Here is a 20334-nt window from a genome sequence, read left to right as displayed (position 1 = left end):
GATTAATGTCTCAGTTGCAGAAGGCATATGAGAAACAGTCGTAATGTTTCTGCTCTCTGCTGATTTCCTGGGACAGTAGACAGGAGTGAAACTTAGTAGTGCTAAATGTTGTTTTTCCATGTTTCTGCTATTTTTGGATGATGTTTTAGTATAAAAGAAAAGTGTCTGGTGGACAGACCAGATAGAAGATTAATTGCAACTGGTTTTTTATATCCTTCTTACTATTAGGATACGTAAGAAAAGAGAAGAAAGGTTAAAAGAACAAGAATTAAAAATGAAAGAGAAACAAGAAAAGCTGAAAGAAGAGGAGCAAAGAATTCCTGCTGTAGAAATATCTGTTGGGTATGATATGTAGTATTATTGTGACGTATGACATAGAGCACTTTTCAGCTTTGTGGCCAGACCTCACATGTGTAGTTTCATTGACTAGATTGTATACAAAGCTATATTTTAAGTATATTGTCCTCAGTGTTGGTTTTATTTTTCTTCATAGTGGTGTAGAATTGGTAAAAAAGTTACCTTGAAAAAACTGCCTGTTTTTGTTTAGGGTATTAATTATATTTGCTAGATGAGGCAAAAATGTGTAACAAGCATTTTACAGAATGGTACGTACATACATTTTGGGAAAGAAACTTTTCTTAGACATGAAAAAAATTTATAGCAATAGAGCTAGACTAAGATGTCTCCAAAAATAATACTCTTCAAATTAAGGTGTGGGTACCAAAGAGCAGGTTTTAGTCCTTAATATAGAACTTCACATTTACAGTTCATGGGGTTTCTTTTGGGCTTTAATATAGTCTGTGATTTACAGCTTATTTTTTAAGAGCTTTATAGGTATTTTACTAGTTAAGTACTTGGGAGATAAAAGTACTCTTTGTGTCAAAGATGCCATATTTTATTGTGTATTTTTTTTGGTTGGTTAGTCACAGTTTGTTTATTTTGCTGTGTCAGGGAGGAGGAACGGGAAGAGCTTGATACTAGTACAGAGAGCAAAGAGATGGAACGTAAAGAGCAAGATGTGGACACAGTCACAGAGGATGAAGAAGAGCTGGGACCAAACAAAAAACGACGGAGAGGTAATGCTGTAATGAATTGTTTGTGTGTCTGTGTACCTGCATGCATGTACCTGGCAAGCTCTTGGGTTTTACAGTAAAAGCATCAATCTTTGCTGTAATTTTCTTTTAAGGAAACAAACCCATACTTGAACATGATCATAATGGGCTCTGAAGTACATTGAGCCAGCCTGGTGTAGTTCTTATGGTCAGCTGTATGTTCTTTCACACTTCTGTTTCTTCTTGTCTTCCATACATGCTGTGTGGATTCCTCTTTTGTCTAAGAAATGTTATGGTGTTGCCATTACAAGTACTTGTCCTCATAGAGAGAGTTGTAGGAGTTTCATCTAATAGGACATGGTGTGGGTTTGAGATTTTTTTAAATTTTTTTTTAGTAAAGTGCAAAACCAACTGATATTTACAAAGAAAACGTTAGATCAAGTATTTGGGTGTAGTTTTCCTTTGTTAATGAGGCAGCATACCTCCTCTACAAGAATAAAACCAGACTTATGCCTCTATTTAATTTCCTCAGCAGTGTGCTAGTAGGACTACAGTGCAGTAAATGGTGCTGCCTGCTGTTCCTAACTAAACAGAGATGTCACCACAGGAGGAAGAATTGTTGATGGCCTTGGGCTGCTAGCTGATCTGTGTCTTTCTGCTGGGAAGGCTTCATGCTGGTGTCTGTGCCAGTGAAAGTCCTGGATGATTGTGGACTTAAGTTGCAAACTTGTGCAGTTCCTAACAGTACCTGGGATGGAAATTGAGTCATTCAGTAATACAGATTTACATGTTTGTTACAGCTTTGGCCATGAGAAAGCAATGGGATCTTAAACAGAATTTCAGGTTTCTCAAATACCTATGTTTGAAACATTGCAGCTGGATGACAAATGAGTGTTATTATTTCATTCATACAGCTAGGGAAGTGAAGGTCACACTGGAGACATGTAGAACTTGAGTGTTGACTGCACCTTTCAGGTTGCATGCATCAATTATGAGACATACTGGTCTAGATGACAGCTAGGAGTTGATACTTTGGTGTAAACAAAAGATGTGAACTGAATGTTTTCAGCTGGTACAAATTGCGGGGGAAAAATAATAGTAAATACTTGATCACTTTAATTTTTAAATGTAAGATACCGGAGTTTGCCATAAAAGCTGCTATGTAGGGATTCTGGTCTTTCTTGAGACCTTTGGTGGTTTAAGATCATGATTTTGAGTATGATAAATAAAGTCTGGATCATGGTTTGTATTCACTAATGAAAGTGCTAGACTTTTACTTTGTCCTTATAAGATGTTTCTATTATACATTTTTGCATTCTTAAATGCAATATTGAAGATGACAGTGTCAGTAAATGAGACTTAGTCTAGTTTCTGCAAAGTGGAGGTGTATTTAAAGTGGTTACCTGTTCTTCAAGGGAATGGGGGTGGATCACTTGAGTTTTTCTTTAATAAAACCAGTATTGTCTCTTGACTGAGCTGATGGTCTTTGACAGTGTAAGTTTGGATAACCAAAAAGGGACAGAACTAAAACCTGCCCTTTATTTGAGTTTTTGGTTTAAAAAATTTGTAAATTAATTCCTATCATACTTCTTTTAACTTTAGGAAGGAGAGGGCAAAATGGATTTAAAGAATTTACAAGACAAGAAGAGAGCACTTGTGAAAAGAGCGAACCTCTTACTGCTGAAGATGAAGAAGCTTTAAAACAGGAACAACAAAAGAAAGAGAAGGAACTGTTAGAAAAGATTCAGAATGCAACAGCCTGCACAAATATCACCCCGTTAGGTCGTGACCGCCTGTACCGACGCTACTGGATTTTCCCTTCTGTTCCTGGATTGTTTGTAGAGGAGGACTATTCTGGTCTCACAGAAGACATGTTGTTGCCTCGAACCTCTTCCTTTCAGAATAGTGGACAGTCTTGCACAAATGAACCTCAGGTATTCAGTAAAACTGGAGAGTCTTTGAAATCCTCTGAATCTACCTCCAATATTGACCAAGAATCACGTACCAGTGTTGTTGTAGAGGTGCCAAGGCCAGTATACAAACCAAACCGTTGGTGCTTTTACAGTTCTCGGGAACAACTGGACCAACTCCTAGAGGCTCTCAATTCCCGAGGACATAGGGAGAGTGCCTTAAAAGAAACTCTTTTACAAGAGAAAAGTAGAATATATGAACAACTGAGCAGTTTTCCTGTGGAGAAATTCCATATTCCAGGTAAATGCAAGGCTCTTGGTCTCAATTTGATTCTACGGATAAAACTTCTATGTAATATTATAGAAACCTCTACTTCTAATTTAAATGTAATTTCTAAGATCTAAGAATTATCCTTAAGCTTTTTTTCACTCAATGGAAAACAGGTTTGGTTTTTTCCCTGCCTTCCATTTTCTTTTCTTCCTGCTTGACAGACCTTTGTGGTATTTTCTGGTGTTTCGTGCTAAAAAAAAGCAATATTTTTTCTGTGATCTTACTGCTTAGTATACCGGGATTGGCTTTTAAACAGACAACTTTAGGAAGTCATTTTAGCTTTGGAAAAAGATTAACTAAGGAATAAAAGTTAATACATGCTTAAAAGCCATGTAGCTGAGTTGGTTGTTACATGGATTAACATCAGTGCAGTGGCATTTTGTGATATTATTCTTTTCTGGATTTTGTTTCCCTTTTCTCCCTTTGGCAGACACTCAGTGCAGAAGGAAGCAGCAGGATAGCAGATGTTTTTATAGGTTTTTAAACATAGAAGTGTACTGAACGCCATCCTAGACCTAGGATTTAGGGCTATTTCTTTTTTCTTCTAGCCAAGTATTTTGGCATTTATTGGCAAGGCATTGGCTCCAGTCACTGATGAAATTCTGCACATACAGGGTTACAGCTGGCTTGCTTATAGGGTGTTGGTGGGTAGACAATGTTACCACAGTAAGACTCCCTAGGGTAATGTTTAAGAAATTGCATTTTGTTTATAATTATGACAAATTACCTGGAGGATTTGGGGTTATCTCTACTGGGGCAAGGGACTATTATTCACAGCAGACACAAATTCTGTTTTCCTGGAGTGGGTATGCTAGGACACGCTGTGAGCACATCAGATACTGCTAAATTTATAACTGATCTGCCGTCTCTTTTGGTGGAAACTAGCACAAGACAGAGTTTTTGCATAGTGATTAAGCTTTATTTTGAGGCCTTTTTTCCATATTGGGCTCTTTTTTGTGCATAAATCTCTGTCATCTTCTGATATGTTTGAGTTTGTACATATAGTTCCTTATTTTCTTAATCACTGCACCTTTATCTGTATTTTGTGTGTTGCTTTCTGCTCTGAAGCAACTTGATGTCCACAGTTGCACATTTTTCTTGTCTTTTGATGTTAGAACTGTAGAATAACATTGCTTTTCATTTAAAAAAAAGAGAGGCAGCTTTGAACTTCACTTTATTAGAGATCAGGAAAATTCAAATGCAGTGGTCCAATACCAATGGTGCCACACCACTGTGTGATGAGCAGGGATAAATAGCCACGTGTAGATGTACTGGGTTGGGAGCTTTTCTGCTGTGGACTCCAGATGCTGCCTATTGCCTTCACTCAAATGACTTGTAGGGCAAGAGGGATTTTCCTGCAGTGTAGGTTGTGCTTCTGCCTTCTCCAGTTCCTGCTCAAAAAAGCATGGAAATAAAATTGGTATGTTCTATTACTTGATTTTATTCCAGTGTCCACTAAATTCTCCTTGTCAATTATTTGAAAAGCAGTTGCTGCTTTTCTAGTTCTGCTCAAGAAAAAATACTGCATTTCTTCTTTGCTTTTAAAGCAAAAAGGATATTTCCCACGTCCAGTCATTAGAGTTGCTAGTCTGCTTTTTGAGAGTATTTGCATGATTGCTTTCAGTTACAGGGAATTGCTTCAGCAACTGAGAGCACCTAGAAATTCATCCTGTGCTTTCTTAGCAGCAGCTTTATTTATATTATTTATTAAATACCTCTTAAATTGTTGCATGTACCTTCTTATCACTGCACTCAAAGGTTTTAGGGTAAATCCAGTGAACAAAAATATTCACCACCTATGCAGACTTGCAAGGACTAATTTAGGATTTGGGCAGACTTTCAGCTCTTTCCTGTGGCTTTTGAGTTTTTGCATGAACTTTGAGTTCTCTTGGGAGTAGGTTTTTACTTGAAAGCCCATCATCATCAGCTCTCACCTTGTTTTCATAAATTAGCATGTTGTCTTGCTCCTTTTTTCCCTGCCTTTAATTAGAGGGCACAGTCTGTCTTGTCTGTGCCTGTATCATCTTATCTTTTTTGTTTTGTTCTAAGGTTAGGTTTTTAAAAGAGATTTTATCTTGTCTTGTTCTGTTAGGTTTTATGATTTTCAGTTGCACATGCTTATTTTAAGTGTTTCTATGATAAAGATGCATGCAGGAAAGACAGTTGAAGAGTTCTCTTGTAAAGTAAGAGTAATCAAATAATAGAAATGTGACTTTATTCTCTCTTTTTGCTCTCCTCCTAGAGCAAGGTTGGTGTTACTTATCTACTACTTTCGAAAGAATTTTAAGACAAAAGAACTACTTTTAAATTAGCGAGGATTTCTCTCATGAGTTGTTAAGAGTGGATGCCGATCATCTATTGGCCATCTATTGGTCATCATTACCCTGCTTGGCTGAATCAGATTCCTTAGTTGGCACAGATGTTGGTGTTGGCACCTAGTTACAACAAGGGAATTTTGAACCCATGTATTCAGCTTGTTCTGTCTTGTACTGTTGTTCCCTCTGCCAAGAGCTGCTTTAAAGGAGCAAGATCTACTCACACCAAATTACTTGCTGTTCTTGCAGAAAAACCTCAAAGTGATGTCAGACCTCCTGTAGGACGGGGAAGGATGCAGAATGTCCACGATGGATCTCACCCATCTGCAGAGAAGCAACTTGAACTGAGGCTTAGGGACTTTCTTTTGGACATTGAAGACAGGATCTACCAAGGAACGTTGGGGGCTATTAAGGTATTTGTAAATGGTAGAATGTAGGAACACAATGGTGCCATCAAGTCTGTAACTTAAATGAGAACTCTTGCATGCAGTGGTTTTACTGAAAGCATAATTAAATTAAATGCAGATAGTAATGAGTACTATAAGTTTGTGTCCTTTGATTCTTTAGAAACCTCAAATTTGTATGTTTGCTTCAGGTTACAGACAGACAGGCTTGGAGAGCAGCCCTAGAACATGGGCGATATGAGTTTCTGAATGATGAAAACAAAGAAAATGGCATTATTAAAACTGTGAATGAAGAATCTGAAGAAATGGAAACTGATGACCATGATAAGTTTATTGTGAAAGATAGGTAAGAGCTAGTTTAAATAATGGTTCTCTCTGAGGATAACAGTGCACTGGCTTTGTTTGGCTGAGGACTTTTTGACCTTCAAATTATTTTTACCCTCAGATTCTTCCACATGGTGATTTTTAAGACTAAAAATCTTAAAATGCAGGATTTTACTTTGGTTTATAGTCTGTAAATGATGCTGTTATATTACCATATAAGACTAAGGCACCAATTTTTCCATCTTTCAGTATTCAGATATTACACTGCTCAAAGTAAACATTAATTATCAGAGAAGGAACATGTGAAAGAAGGATTCATTTTGAAGTCATTTTAAATGCAGGGAAAATACTGGCAGTTGATGACGTGTTTTCCAGAAGAACCTTCCCCCCAAGAAAAAACCCCAAACCAATAAAACCTCACACAAGCAAAAAAACCTCCAACAAGACACAAAACCAAAAACCACCAAACAAAACAATAAAATCAAAACACTCCAATTTCTGAGAAGAGTCGGGGTGTTGAAAAGGAAAAATGGTAATAGTAACAAATGTCTGGTTGAACTGGCCTGTTCACTTACCTCGTGAGTCATGGTAAGAACCACCAGGGCAACAGGCCATGGTCTGGATTAACTTTAAGCATAGCAGCAAAATGGAGATGTGATCTTACAACTTCATGAATGATAATACTTCTGTGGAGCAAGCTGCAACATAATGAAAGGAAGGAAACCTCAAATCCTAGTGTTGTAGCTGTAAAGTGTTTTGTGGTGTTTGGTTTTTAAACACTTGAGACAGATGTGGCTCTCTGATAGCAGTTCTTGTTGTAAATCAAACTTCAGAAATCACAGAAATGGTGAAGATTTCCAAATTCGTAATTCTCCGAAGCTGCATACTTGTCAGAAATAAAGGTCTACCTTAATGTAGTTAATGCATGTGAAATTGTATCTCTTGATAGGATGTGAATATTGAAATACTTCAGGAAAAAAACGATTCATTCGAGACAATCATTGTACTAACATACTGTTTGCCTCACATATTTTGTGACATTTCTGCTGTTAGACTTCTATAAGTGCTGCATTTCTGGGTGGACTAAGGAGTGCTGTGTTGGGTGTTAGGAATTTGAAGTTCTTCAGGTATTTTTCTCATTTTATTTCAGTTCTCATTCATCATTGTGAATTAGAATTTTCTTGTAAGACTGTACTTTCAACCAGAGTTCTCTAGTTCTATGCAAAATGGATGGGATCATCCTTTACATTAATTACACAATTTACAGACATTTGGTTCCTGAAAACCACAATATAGAAGTATTCCACTGTTTTAACTAAGAAGATGAAATTTATCTGTTTTCACTTGACGTTGGGTACTTGTTCCATTGCCAACTCTTTATTCAACTGTAGAACTTAGTAGCTTAATTTTTTTCCATTTGATACTGACTCCATCAGAGTTTCTGAATAAAGTCTACTCTAATAGAGTCTTGCATATTAAATCAGAGTATGGGATTCTGAAATCATGTGACAGATTGCTTTTGATGTGGGGCTTTTTATCCATCTCAGAGCAAGTGACATCTCATTAAGACCTTGGAGTTTGACTAGTGAAATGTAAATAACTCCGCAGCTTTCTTTCTGTTTGCTTTCAGGCTCTCAAAATGTGTGTGACTGCAAAATATAATGAACAGCTTTTAAGTGTGAAAAAAGAACAGGGACAACCAAAAGCATTGCTTAATCACGAGAATAAGGCAGAATCCAGACAGTTTTAATTTGTCAATTTTTTATAGATCCCAAGTAGAAATGGAATTTTATTTTCAGTAGTGTGAGCTACTCTCCTACACATTACTTAATGTTTGTGGTTCAGAAAGATTAGCTACATTTTGAAATTATTACTTCGTCTTTTGGTCCTGTTTTATTGGAAAACTATCTCTGTGGTCATCTGCTTGTTTGTTTGTGGGGTTTGTATGGTTCAGGGTTTTTTTAGGGTTTTTTTTTATTGTTTGGGAGGTTTTTTTGAACACCATTATGTAAAAAGTTAGTATTTTATAAAGATCCTCCAAGCATGAGAATATACAAGTTAACAAATCTTGATTTATATTAAAATATTACTTTGTTTTTATTTTTTGATTTTCTCTTCAAAAATCTTTTGAATTGTAGGGATCTGTGTAGCTGAACTTCTGCAGATGGATGTGTTCTAAAAGACTACACTTTACCACTGGAAGTGTTTTCACTGAAGAATTGTTGGAACTACATTCTTCACAGAAATCTGTCATTAACTAGCTGATGCATGTCACATCAGATTTTCTGGAAATCTTAATTGTTTTGAAATTTGTCATCCACATTTCATGCAATTTATATAACTGTTACCTAAAGATGAGTTGTCTAGATCAGCTAGGCTAGCTGAGCAAACATAAGCATTAGGGTCACTCATCGCACTGTGTAGTACCTGTTCATGTCGTAATCCATGTAAGTACATGGAGTTAAAATAAGAAGCTTCTGTAGATACATTTGCCAGACTCTCTGGTATTAACTTCAGAGACTTCAAAGATAATTTGATACATTTCTCTTCTAGACTCGTTGGGTTAAAAACCGAAGCTCCAAGTGCTGCATCAACAAGCACAAGTACTCCTCAGCCAGTCAGCAATGTGGTCCACTACTTGGCATCTGCACTGCTTCAGATAGAGCAAGGAATTGAACGCAGGTTCCTCAAAGCACCTCTTGGTAAGTCTCAGAATTGAAACTCTGTCTCTAGTCTTGTGTAAGATTTTGTAACTAACAAAGCAAACACATCCACCCCAGCCCTGCAGTAAGACCCCTGACCCCAAACTCCCTTTCTTGTTTTGTTAGACTGGATGCTTTAGAAGGACATCTTGGGGAAAAGAACAAAAAGTTAACACACCCATACACACACATGTATAAAATGTGTTACTTAACAAGCAAATTCTTAAATGCATGCTTATTTAATACAGATCTTTTTCAGTGACCTTTTTTATGTGGTGCTACAGTTATACTGATGCATTGGCCAACAAACTGTACCCTTAGGCAGAAATGATCAAGCTTTCTGGGGAACACTACTTCATAATTACTGTTGAGGCCAGTATATCATGCAGCTCTAGGCTGCAAGAATGTTTGCTTTCTTTGTTTAAGTGAAAGCAATATAGGCCTAGTTTACCTGGATCACCTTATTCAGCAATAGCAGAAGACTTACAGTAAGGTATAGGAAATACTTAAATACTTACATTGCAAACATTAAGATTCTCAGGTTTTGCGTTTGTGCTGTAAAATTTGGAAATAAAAGCTTGCAAGAAAATTTAAACCAAAGCAGGATTACAGCTTGACTTGGACGCGTATTTCTTACTTGGCTTCCCCTGATGAGGCTCCAGAAGTGAGAGAGAGGATCCAAAGAGCATAAAGTCCATTTGTTTTCCCATGATCCCTCAGGTCTGGATTCCTTAGGATCCTTTTGCAGTTCAGAAGTGGACTTTGATCTTAGAGAAATGTGTAAAGGTAGTTCCTCCTGCCCGAGGTGGCTGTCTTGGTCAGACTTCCTGTCTTGATGGCACACTGGGGATGAGCTGTGCTCTGTGCTTGCTGGGCTGCTTTACCTCTCGCCCTGGTTTGCCAGCGCAGCGCACTCCAGAGCAGCAACTGCTACATGCTCTGGTAGACTGATACTCTCTTCTGAAAGTCACTGTGTATAAAATCCTTCTGCTCTGGAAAAATCTGCTATAGTATTTGAAGACAAAAATGCAGGTTTTGGTGTGTTAACAAGATGTTAATGCCCTGTTGGTGCAGTTGACCTGAAGTTTTTTTCTGCATCTTGGCTGTCCTGCATGGAGCCTGCTGTCTGGGTATCAGTTGCCACTGAAGATGGCTTTGAGCTAGATTTGTGCCAGAGACTGACACGTGGGCATGGATTCCCTTCCACAAGCTTTAGATATTGGCGTGATGACCTCTAGAAGAGGGAAGTGCAGCAAATGATTGAGATGAAAGGGGAGAGCACAGGAATAGTTAAAACCGCAGCTGTTTAAAAGCTTTACTTGGCTGAGTGTTTGGTCAACTCAAATATGTCTGCACTTTCCAAGCCAGGCATGATACAGCTTATTTCCTGGTATATGACTAGATTGCAGCCTGTGCAACAGTTAATAGACAGTGCCTCTAGCATTGTCCTACTTTTCATGTACCAGTTGCAAATACGTTATGCATTATATGCCTCCATTTCCATATGAGGTCTGTGAGTATTTTGCTGACAGCCCCTTGCTGACAGTTGTACGTTTACTATTCTCCTAAGGGGGAAAACATGATTATTAGCAGGCTGTAGCCATTGATTGTGCATCCTGAGTTAGAAGAAAAAGACTAGAAGAAGAAAAGTGCCTCAGAAGTTTTGGAGAGAAAGTCTTTTAGCAGTCTTCTGTCTTCTTTTTGGTGGTTTCAATTCTGCCATAATCTTATGTTGGTTCATGTTTTTGCCTGACCTTTGGAATGATGGTGTTTGGCTCTTTTTTAACTTGGAAATCCTGTTCTCTTAGGTGTTTTATACTGAGTGACAAAGGGAGTATGTAAGGAGAGCAAATAGATGTGTTTTGCATGTCTTAAATCTCTGCTGTTTGTTTACTGTAATGTGCCTGTTCATCTCTTCTGCTGTGAAAAATGCTACTGCTCTAAGATTGCAGTAATGTATAGAATAACCTACATTGCTGAGGAGCAGGAAGGATCCCAGGTGTCCTCTGGTCTGGCTTGCTGCCCTAATCATTAAGTGACAGTGTCAGGTTCCCTCTTGCTTTTTGGTGCCAAATGTCTCATGTTTTCAGTTGCATAATGGGCCACTTTTAGCATGAGGTGAATCTGAATGAAGGCAAGATTGTATATGTACAAGAGACATAGAAAAGTTCTCTACTTAGCTTGGCAAGGAGGTGCTTGTAGTGCTTTTAATGAAAAGTGGACACTTGTTTTTCAGGACTGCTGTGTGCTCAAAGCTGTGATGCATTTTTTTCACTGACCCCTCTAGAGTGTGACCAACAGTTTTCTGATGATAGGAATTAACTCTAAGTTTGTAACCACTGCAGTTAGGTTTGAGGAATTTTTAGTTTTGACTGTTCTTATAGAGATTACTGTGTCTCTGCACTCAATTGTTTTGGGTTTTTTTCCTAACTGGAGGGATTTTTTTAATAGTTGTTCCAGTTATGTAAGGGAACCCCCCCCTAGACAAAATGCATATCTGTTTCTCATGTTAAATCTGATAATCCCAACTTTTTTGCCTGATTGAGTTACCATTGAAGTAAAAATACTGGAAATCAAGCAAGTGCTGGGAGTTCTGTTTTGGGGGAACACTTGCAGTAAAAAGAGTGCCTTGCATTTCTGCTTTAAACCATACTGAAAATGCTCTTTGTCATTATTTCAGTTCTTGCTTTCACTGCAAAGTTCCTTTGCTCTCTCTGTCACTCCCTTTACTCTGCTTTGTTCCTATTAGGGAATGGAACCATACTTAACAATTTTTAGGTTTCATTCGTGGCTGCTAGTCCTAAAGCCAGCACGCTGAAATTCCCTGCAGTCACTGGCAGGTTTATGCTGGTGGCCTCCAGGGTGCAGAGCAGACAAAGGACCCAGCACAGCAATAAAAGGACCAGCTGCTCCTCTCGGCTCCCTTTTTGTTTGAGGCTCTATCAGGCTGCCAAGAGCCTTGCTGGTGATTCTGATAGGTTTAGAGTTGAGGTGCATACCAAATGTTCAAGTGGAAGAGCAAGAAAAGACTGACAGAGAAGATAGCAATGTGAAAGGAGATCTGGAAACCCCAGAAATGGCCCCTTCTGCCTCACAGAACTGCTAGATGCCCACTGATCTTCTGTTGTCTGGTGATCAAATGTAACATGATTTAAATTGTATGCATTTCTTAATTATGAACTGTCTTTTTGAAATATTTTCATTAATTATTACTATGAAAATTTGGTTTCTCTTCCTTCAGTGCAGCCCAAGATAATGTTACAGGAGACTCGTGGAAAGGAGGGAGTGCAGTTGCAGTACCTTGTTTTCCTGCAAAATTTTCAGATTTAAGATGCAAAAAAGTGTTTTTCTTTTTTTGAATAGTTGAAGGAAACTGAAGTCCTGCTTCTTAGGAAAAAAATTGTTTGAGAAGGAGGAAATACAAGCAGTTTTTATTATGAATTTTGCTTCTTTTTTTGATATAAATTTACTCTTCCTTGCATTTCAAAATACTTTGCAGTGCAGTAATAGGTCTCATCATTCCTTTTACAGACATGTGAAAGTTGAGGTATAAAATGATGAAGTGATTTGGTTGCCCTGGAGTTCAGTGAGGCATCCACAAAAAAAGTCTGCCTTCTGCACTAGTTCAGGACTTCAGTCATTTAAGCATCCTTCAGATTTCCATGCAAAAGGTTGGATTCTAATTCATGGGAGCACCTTTGAGACTGATGGAGGGAACCATTTGCCTGCTTTGTAACTTGTGCCCATGCACTTCTTGCATGACAAAAAAAACCCCAACTTTTTTGTTCCATTTTGCTTGTCTTTATTCAATTCCTTTCTTTTTAGATTTTATCTTTGTTTCCTGTACTCCCAGAGCTGTTTCCTTTCCTATTTATAATTGTCCTCATAATAGCATCAGACATCTTCCAACAGTATCCTGGAATAGGATAGGTATATACACATACTTTTTTCTTATGTTTTCATTACTTCCCTGCAGAGTTTCATGAGCAGAGGCAGCAAAGGTGGAAATGGGCTTTTTTATGATACAGAATTTTTGTTTACTCTTCAGAGAAGACAGTCAAAGAAGGTGCCTTGTAATTGAAGCAGATGAGGTTGACCATGGCTCTTCATTCCTGAGAGGTTAATTTAATAATTTTAATTCTTGAAAACTCACCTGCACAAAAACATCCAAAATACATTGTTTCAAGTGGACATATGAACGAATTCTCTTTGTCCTTGAGAACTGTGCCCATAACCTGGCTACATTTTTTGAGCTGTGAGGAGGTTGTGGTAGCACAGACCAAATTGTTTGCTGAGAGAGAAACCTGTGGTTAGTATCTGCTCCTGTGGCCATTTGCACCAGAGATGGACAGAAAGGTAAGGCAGGATAGGATTCAGAGCTTTTAGTTCAAGCATTCTGTTTGTAGTGGGAGTCAGAGTAAACACTGGGATGTGCAGTTCCTCCATGCACAGTACTCCCTTACCCTTTGCTGTCTGCACATATTGAGAACCACTGCTCACTGTTCAAGTCATGTTTTTAGACTACACATTGATGGAATATAAAAATTAATTTAAAATAATCTGCCATGCTTCAAAAAGGTATTTGAAATAACTCTTATGAATTTAATGTTAGGTAATGCAGAAGATGATGAAAGGCACCACTGGGGGTATAAAAGGAGGAAGAGAGTGAAAGACAAGACTAGTCAGAGAGATGGTAAATTTTAAATGTTACTTGTATTGCTAAGAATTAGAAAGCATTGAATATTTTATCAGGTTTTCTTTTTTTATTGTTTTTTATTTAAGTAATTTTGTAGCCAGTTCCTTCCATTGAAGGTATTGAAGCCAAAGGTTTAAGCATGAAACAAATACAGCTCAAATATTTAAAACTAAGAAAAAGGTTTCTGCAACCAGAAATAAAGAACTGTATTTTTTTTTCACTCTGGGACCAAAATCTGCCTGTTCACTTAATCCTGGGTTTTTTTTCCCCCCTTTCTTTTAATGTCCCCATTTTTTTCTGAAACTTCACAGCATTGTGCAACTGCATATCCTTTCTAGAAAAACTAAAATGGAAAACCCTTCCCTGAACTCAATTAGCTATTGATAGATGAGTGCATAGATCTGTCAAATGACTTCATTTGCATTGTAGCAAGGCTTGGAGGACTTATCTGACAGAAGGGTATCCCACTGCGCAGTGTAGAGCTGCTCAGACACAAAGAGGCCATTTCTCCCTCTGAGTTAACAATATAAATGAGAAAGGTGATGGATGGAAGAAAAAAGTGTTATTCTTCTTTTACAAATTGGGATCTGAAACAGTGAGTGTTGTTTGGCTTGTTTCAGCAGCAGGACATGCTGAAGCAGGTTGTGGTCAGTAATTTTCATCTCTACTTGCTCTGCAAATTCACAGTTGCAATATATTTGTTGTGTTGTCTGATGAACTATATTGGTGAGCCAACCCTGAAAAATTTGAGCAGGAGGCTGAAAATAACCTCCAAATAAAAGTAATAATGCTCAAGCTGTCATTGTTAGCCAAAGAAATGCTTGCCAGACTATATTATGCTTAAGATAAACTTGTCTTTAAGAGTAAGAGTTACAGTGCAAATTTGATTTAAGTGATTTTAATTTTCTTACTGAATTAAAAAAAATACATGGAGATACAGTGCAGTACTGTGAAAAGGACCTTGTTTACTGTCTTCAGAAGACTGAATGTAACACAGGAAGCCTAAGGTCTAAGTAATAGGAAATGTTAGGAAATACAGGTTCGTGGTTCAGGAGTGGCTGTATTTTATTTATGAAGCTGTGTTGCCTGTTTATCCTCTGCCTTCTCCTGTCACTTCTCTTGTGCTGCTTGCTGCTAATGCAAATGTATGCAAGATTAGACAAATCCTGGCAGCCAGTTGATGAGAAGGCAGAAGGGTCTTGCCAAGAGAGCAATTAGTCTCATTTTTGTTCTTTCATTTTATTTGTTATTAGATATTTTCTCTTCCTATTCCTGAGAATAAATCATTTGGCAGACAGGTGCATCACAGGCCATTCATGTGCCCGCTGTCAGTAGTCCAGCAGGCAGGGTGGCATTATATACTGGAGTGCATCATTAATCAACTGAGATCACATAGGAGTAGCTGGACTATCACTTTTAGAAGGGAAGTCTGCAGTCATCTCCATAACCAAAAGCATTTGTGGTATGGTCTCTCCTGTTCTCAAACCCTATTACTTTAAAATGCAAGAAATAACTTTCAGTTTCAATCAAGAAATCAGCTTTCTGCTCAGCAGCAGCAGTGCAGGGTGTCATTTATACCTTCTATTTTCTCTCAGGTTCTCAAACAGCCTATTTGCTTCTCTAGTTCCCAGCTGCCCATTCCTATTCAGTACTGTCCCCCTCTGTGTGTTTTTGTGTGGCTGCTTCCATGGCCTGGACTGCAAACCAAAACTATTTGAAAATACCATCTAATTTCTCACCTCTGTTCCCTTCCCTGTTTTAACTTAATTAGGGTCTCAGGTGTTACTTAGTTTGACACTTGATGCACACCACAGGTCCCTCCTGTGTGTTACATTGGTTAAAAAGTGTTAAGGAAACAGTTACATTTCATCCAGGTCAGTCGCCCAACCTGGTCAGCCACACAGAGATGCAGTGCTTGTGAAGGCACGGGCAGAAGGCTGAAAGGGTCTCTGGTAGACTGTACTGGAGCAAGTGTGGGTGAAAAGTGCCTCTCAAGCTGTTCTTTACCAGTGAAGTTTCAGGTACTTTCTTTAAACGTTTTGGGATTTCCAGATGTAAATACAAAGCAAGATAAATTGGACATGTGATCATTTTTTCATGATCTTAAGTAATATTTTACACTTTATAAATTGAATCAAATTAGGTTTCCAGGTTGATATCTGAGTTACTGTATTATTAATGACCTATGTATGTGCAAGTTCTAAACTGAATATGTATTGAAGAGTAAAATCGTAAAGCTCTAGCATCTTGGAAACTATGGAGAAAATACTCCAGTACTGAAGATATAAGACAAAGGTTGAATTATTATCCCACTTTGCTACTTGCTGTCTGTTTGACAGTCAGAACTCTTATTCTAGAATAACCTGGATCTTTGAAAAAGAAGTTTGATAATTCTGTGGGGGTTTGTCATTTTTCTTATTTTTTTAAATCCCCTTCTTCAATGGAAGATGCCAGTGATGGTGGACGGTCCTATAAAACAGTTCTGGATCGCTGGAGAGAGTCACTTCTTTCTTCTACCAGCTTGTCCCAAGTCTTCCTTCACCTGTCGACACTGGATCGAAGTGTCATCTGGTCCAAGTCCATCCTCAACGCTCGCTGCAAGGTGTGCCGGAAGAAAGGTGATGCAGAAAGCATGGTGCTGTGTGATGGCTGCGACCGAGGGTATCACACGTACTGCATCAGGCCCAAGCTGAAGGTATCTCAGCAGAAAGAGCTGCTTCCTTTTCACACAGAACTGGAATAGTTCTTAGAACATAACTGCATATCGCTAATGCTTTTTCTCATTTCCCCTGCTGTTTCTAGGTCATTCCTGAAGGAGATTGGTTTTGCCCAGAGTGCCGACCAAAACAGCGCTCTAGACGCCTCTCCTCCAGACAGAGACCTTCTGTGGAAAGTGATGAAGAGACTGCTGAACAGCTAGAAGGGGAAGAAGAGGCAAACTATGATGAGATGGGACAAAGTGAGGAGGAGCATTATGAAGAAGAGCAAGATGAGGAGGATGAATCTCAAGAGGAGGAGGAGATAAGGTAAATAGACTTGTTAAAATATCACCTTGATCGTTATTTGGAGTAGTTCACATAAGCATGTATCTTGAAACTCTAGTTTGAAAAAGATGTTTATTTTTAGAAAACTGGCAGCTTGTTGCAAATTTGGCTCTTGCCAAAAGATTTAATACTGACAAAAGCTGGGGCCACTGGACTTGGGTTCGCTTTTCAGGATAAAAATTCCAGCTTTGAATGTATGGGTGAGAGAAGGCCATCAGTGCTTCAGTTCTGTACAGCTGCTGTGTGAATGTGAAGAGGAGAGAGTTTCAAACAGTAAAGCATTTCTGGAGAAAACCTGGAGTTATTTTTGTCCACTTTTGAATTTTGGAGGACTAGATGCATACAGTATTAGAACGTTAGAGAAAACAATCCACTGGAGCCCACAGGACATTGGGAAGCCTTGAGGGCTAATGCAGTAGCTACTTAAAAAAGGTCAACAAACAAACCAAACCACCCTTACCCCCTGAAAAAGCTCCCCAAAACCGTAACAACACCAAAACAAACAAAACCCAAACAAACAACCCACGAAAATATCTTTGAAAAACAACCGACCAAAAAAGGGTATACAATCAACTAACTAATACAAAGTGATAATTTCAATAAAAAATTTATTTGATGCACATGCCAGGAACATAAAAATTGAAGGAAACTTTTCTGATCTCAGAGTATTTTTCTTCTCATTTTTGTACAGTCTTCTGAATTGACTAAAGCAAGGTTATTTGCAGCTCTGACAGTTGAGATTCAGTAGTTGGAGAGATTGGGCATGTCCTCAGGAAATAAATGCATCTGTGGGATCTTGTCTCTTCCCTGTAAAGGAAGGGGAGTCTTGAGTATTAGTTACAAAACCTGACCAGAGCATAACTCTTTTTATAAATAGCATTTTACACCTGCACTTTATTTATGTGACTGATAAATGTTCAGAAATCCTAATAGTTAACATTTGCTGTGAGAAATAAGTGATTTAAAGAAATTGATAGCTGGTGCTCCAGTTAATGTATTCTAATTGCATAAGCTGCAAAGGTGATCAGAATTCTGAAAATTTCTTTAAGGTATGTACTCCACATAATATTTCACTAAGAGACCCCAGAGGAGTATTTAAGATAATGGTAATGATGGGAGACTGCATCAGGTTGCAAACCAGCTGTTTACCAGTTCAACCTTGAATGGCTGGGTTTTTTAAATGCTGAATTAGAAAACTGAGGGAAAAGAGATGAATGGAATTTTGGAATAAATAAACATAACTGTTCACTTTGTAGCCCATCAAAGCAAGGAAGATCTCAGGTCAAGTTCCCATTAAAAATGAGAGCAGCCAAGCTCAACAATCCATTCTCAAGTCAGAACAGCCAGCGTCAGGCAAGATACGCTTCTCGGAGCCAGCCAATTGAATCTTCATCAAAAATGACCAGAAGAGGTTTAAGAAACATAAAATCGGCCTCCTCAGCAGTGACAAAGCCCACTTTAAGACTTAATAGCCGGACCACTCGTCAGAGCCAAAGTTCCTTACCAGGAGATGTTTTTGTGGAGTTACTCGGTCCTCGAAGACGACGAAGAGGACGAAAGAGCGCCGATAGCACACTGGGAAACAGCCCTTCCAACTCTCTCGGGTTTCGAATTGTGGATACTGCAGAGCCTGCTGAACGGCTGAGGAAATTGCCAGTTTCTGCCTCAAAGCCTTCTCTTCCTGTTGCCGAACCCAAGAGAAGAGGCAGAAAACGACAATCTGCAGGTTAGAGAAATGTGTTTATCACAGCAAAATCCACATTCTGTTCCCTGCTAAAATATTTGTGTGGCAGACCATGGAGACCATGAGTAGTGGTTGAAGGCAGTTTTGCCACTTCCAATGAGACAGTTTTTCTTTCACAGTGACAGAAGTGAACCTTAAAATTTTTCAGCCATCTGAGATTTATTGTATCCATATTTGAAATTTCATATTTGCACATAATAAGCTCTATAATAAGTGGATCGAAAGTCTGGAAATGCCTTAACCCACACAAATGCAAATGTTTACTTGTAGCTTTTATGATTTTATTTTATTAAAGACTTAAACAGTGAAGAACACAGGTAGAGGGAAGGTAGTGAAATTGGAAATATATGCACAGAACAAGAAACTGCTACCAGAAGAAAAATGTTGTCTGCCTGGTATAGGGCTAACAGTATCCTTGCTTGTTAAGGTAATACTTTGATGGTAAGGAAATACTTGGAAAGATACAATAACTTTTTAAAAGAAAAAGGACCCAGTGTGAGACTGAAGAGTGTAAAAGAGCTTGCACTCCAGTGTAGCAGCCTTGTATTCTTCACCATTTCTGTCTGTCACTATTCAGAATTTCTGAGCTTTTCCTTTAACTACCCTGCTGACTACTCTTGAAAGCAGATAAAACCAGTCTGAATAGAGGTTTTGTGAAAGTAAAAGTTAGGAGCAGGCTGCTTATTCTGGTTTTTCTCTAATAGGGCTTTTCTTCAAGTGTTTAACAAATTGTTTTAAGACTGAAATCAATGAAAAAAAATCATGTCCAAAATTAATGCAATGGAGGAGGTGCCCAGCTAAGGCCTGGTACTTAGCATTTTGTATGACAAGAGAGACATTTTAGTAGTAAATGACAAGACTGGAGTACAGTTAATACTTTAGGCCAAATGACATGCCTAGTGCTTTTAAACTGCAGTTTTGGTATTCCACAATAATGGTGTTTCAATTTTTTTTAAAAATTATTTTATTTTACTTGTCAGGCTTTAATTTTTATCTGGTGGGGTGTTGGGTTGGTTTTTTTTCCAGAATCATCTCCTCCGATATTGAGCAGGAGAAGTTCAGGACGTCAGGGTGGAGTCCATGAACTCTCAGCTTTCGAACAGCTCATAGTGGAGCTGGTGCGGCATGATGACAGCTGGCCTTTCATGAAACTGGTTTCCAAAATCCAGGTAACTGACTCAGCTCTAGAGGGAGCAGCAATGGCTGAGAGCCCTGCTTGCTGCTGGTAAACCTTGGGAATTTACAGCATGGTGCAAACAGCAGGATGGAGCCAAGCAGTGCGATTCAGGGGACTCTTGCATTTCAGCTCAGATATTTGGTGTCAGAAATAACTTCTACAGTTGATGTGGTGTTGGCAAAATTTTAAATACACTTTTTGTTGGGCATTTTAAAATGTGAAATGCTTTGGTTTTAAAAAACCCAACCAAGTAAGTAGAGCACAGGACTGCTTAAGGTAAGCTTGTGGTTATTAATTAATTAATTAGTTTAATTAATCTTTCATTTATGGAAAGACATTCTGAGAAGAGACCTGTGATAAACAAAAAGATAGAAAAAACATTATGCTGATCTTAACTATAATGCAGTAAAAAGATGGTTCTGTAGCTTCATTCCTAATTTCCCTCTTGTTTAAATTTCAAAATACTGGATGATAATGTGGGTACCCAAAGTAGTAAGTGCTGCTCTAGAGGTTTTTACTACAATGAAACTTCCCAAAGCTGCTTTCTGCAGGCTGTACTGGCTTGTCTGTTGTAAGGCACTGCTGGACCTCTCTGACCCTGCCAAAGTGCCTGTCCTTTCCAAGCCTCTGGGGCA

General features: G+C 38.4%; 1 protein-coding gene across 4 annotated transcripts in view; it reads left to right on the top strand.

Annotated features, from left to right (window-relative positions):
- The window catches only part of BAZ1A (bromodomain adjacent to zinc finger domain 1A), a 65889-nt gene that overhangs the window by 42503 nt on the left and 3052 nt on the right, over nt 1-20334 (top strand). For all 4 annotated transcript variants that reach the window (XM_030239854.2, XM_030239853.2, XM_050975870.1 and 1 more), the window contains 10 exons: nt 229-342; nt 952-1076; nt 2655-3263; nt 5858-6021; nt 6204-6358; nt 8890-9038; nt 16182-16429; nt 16537-16760; nt 18035-18504; nt 19549-19691. In XM_030239854.2, the coding sequence (XP_030095714.1) occupies nt 229-342; nt 952-1076; nt 2655-3263; nt 5858-6021; nt 6204-6358; nt 8890-9038; nt 16182-16429; nt 16537-16760; nt 18035-18504; nt 19549-19691 (2401 nt within the window). The remainder of the gene's footprint in view (nt 1-228; nt 343-951; nt 1077-2654; nt 3264-5857; nt 6022-6203; nt 6359-8889; nt 9039-16181; nt 16430-16536; nt 16761-18034; nt 18505-19548; nt 19692-20334) is intronic.

The sequence above is a fragment of the Serinus canaria genome, chromosome 5, assembly GCF_022539315.1.
Source record: "Serinus canaria isolate serCan28SL12 chromosome 5, serCan2020, whole genome shotgun sequence".
NCBI lineage: Eukaryota > Metazoa > Chordata > Aves > Passeriformes > Fringillidae > Serinus > Serinus canaria.
Note: the sequence above shows the minus strand (reverse complement) of the source record. Positions and strands in the feature narration are given on the sequence as shown.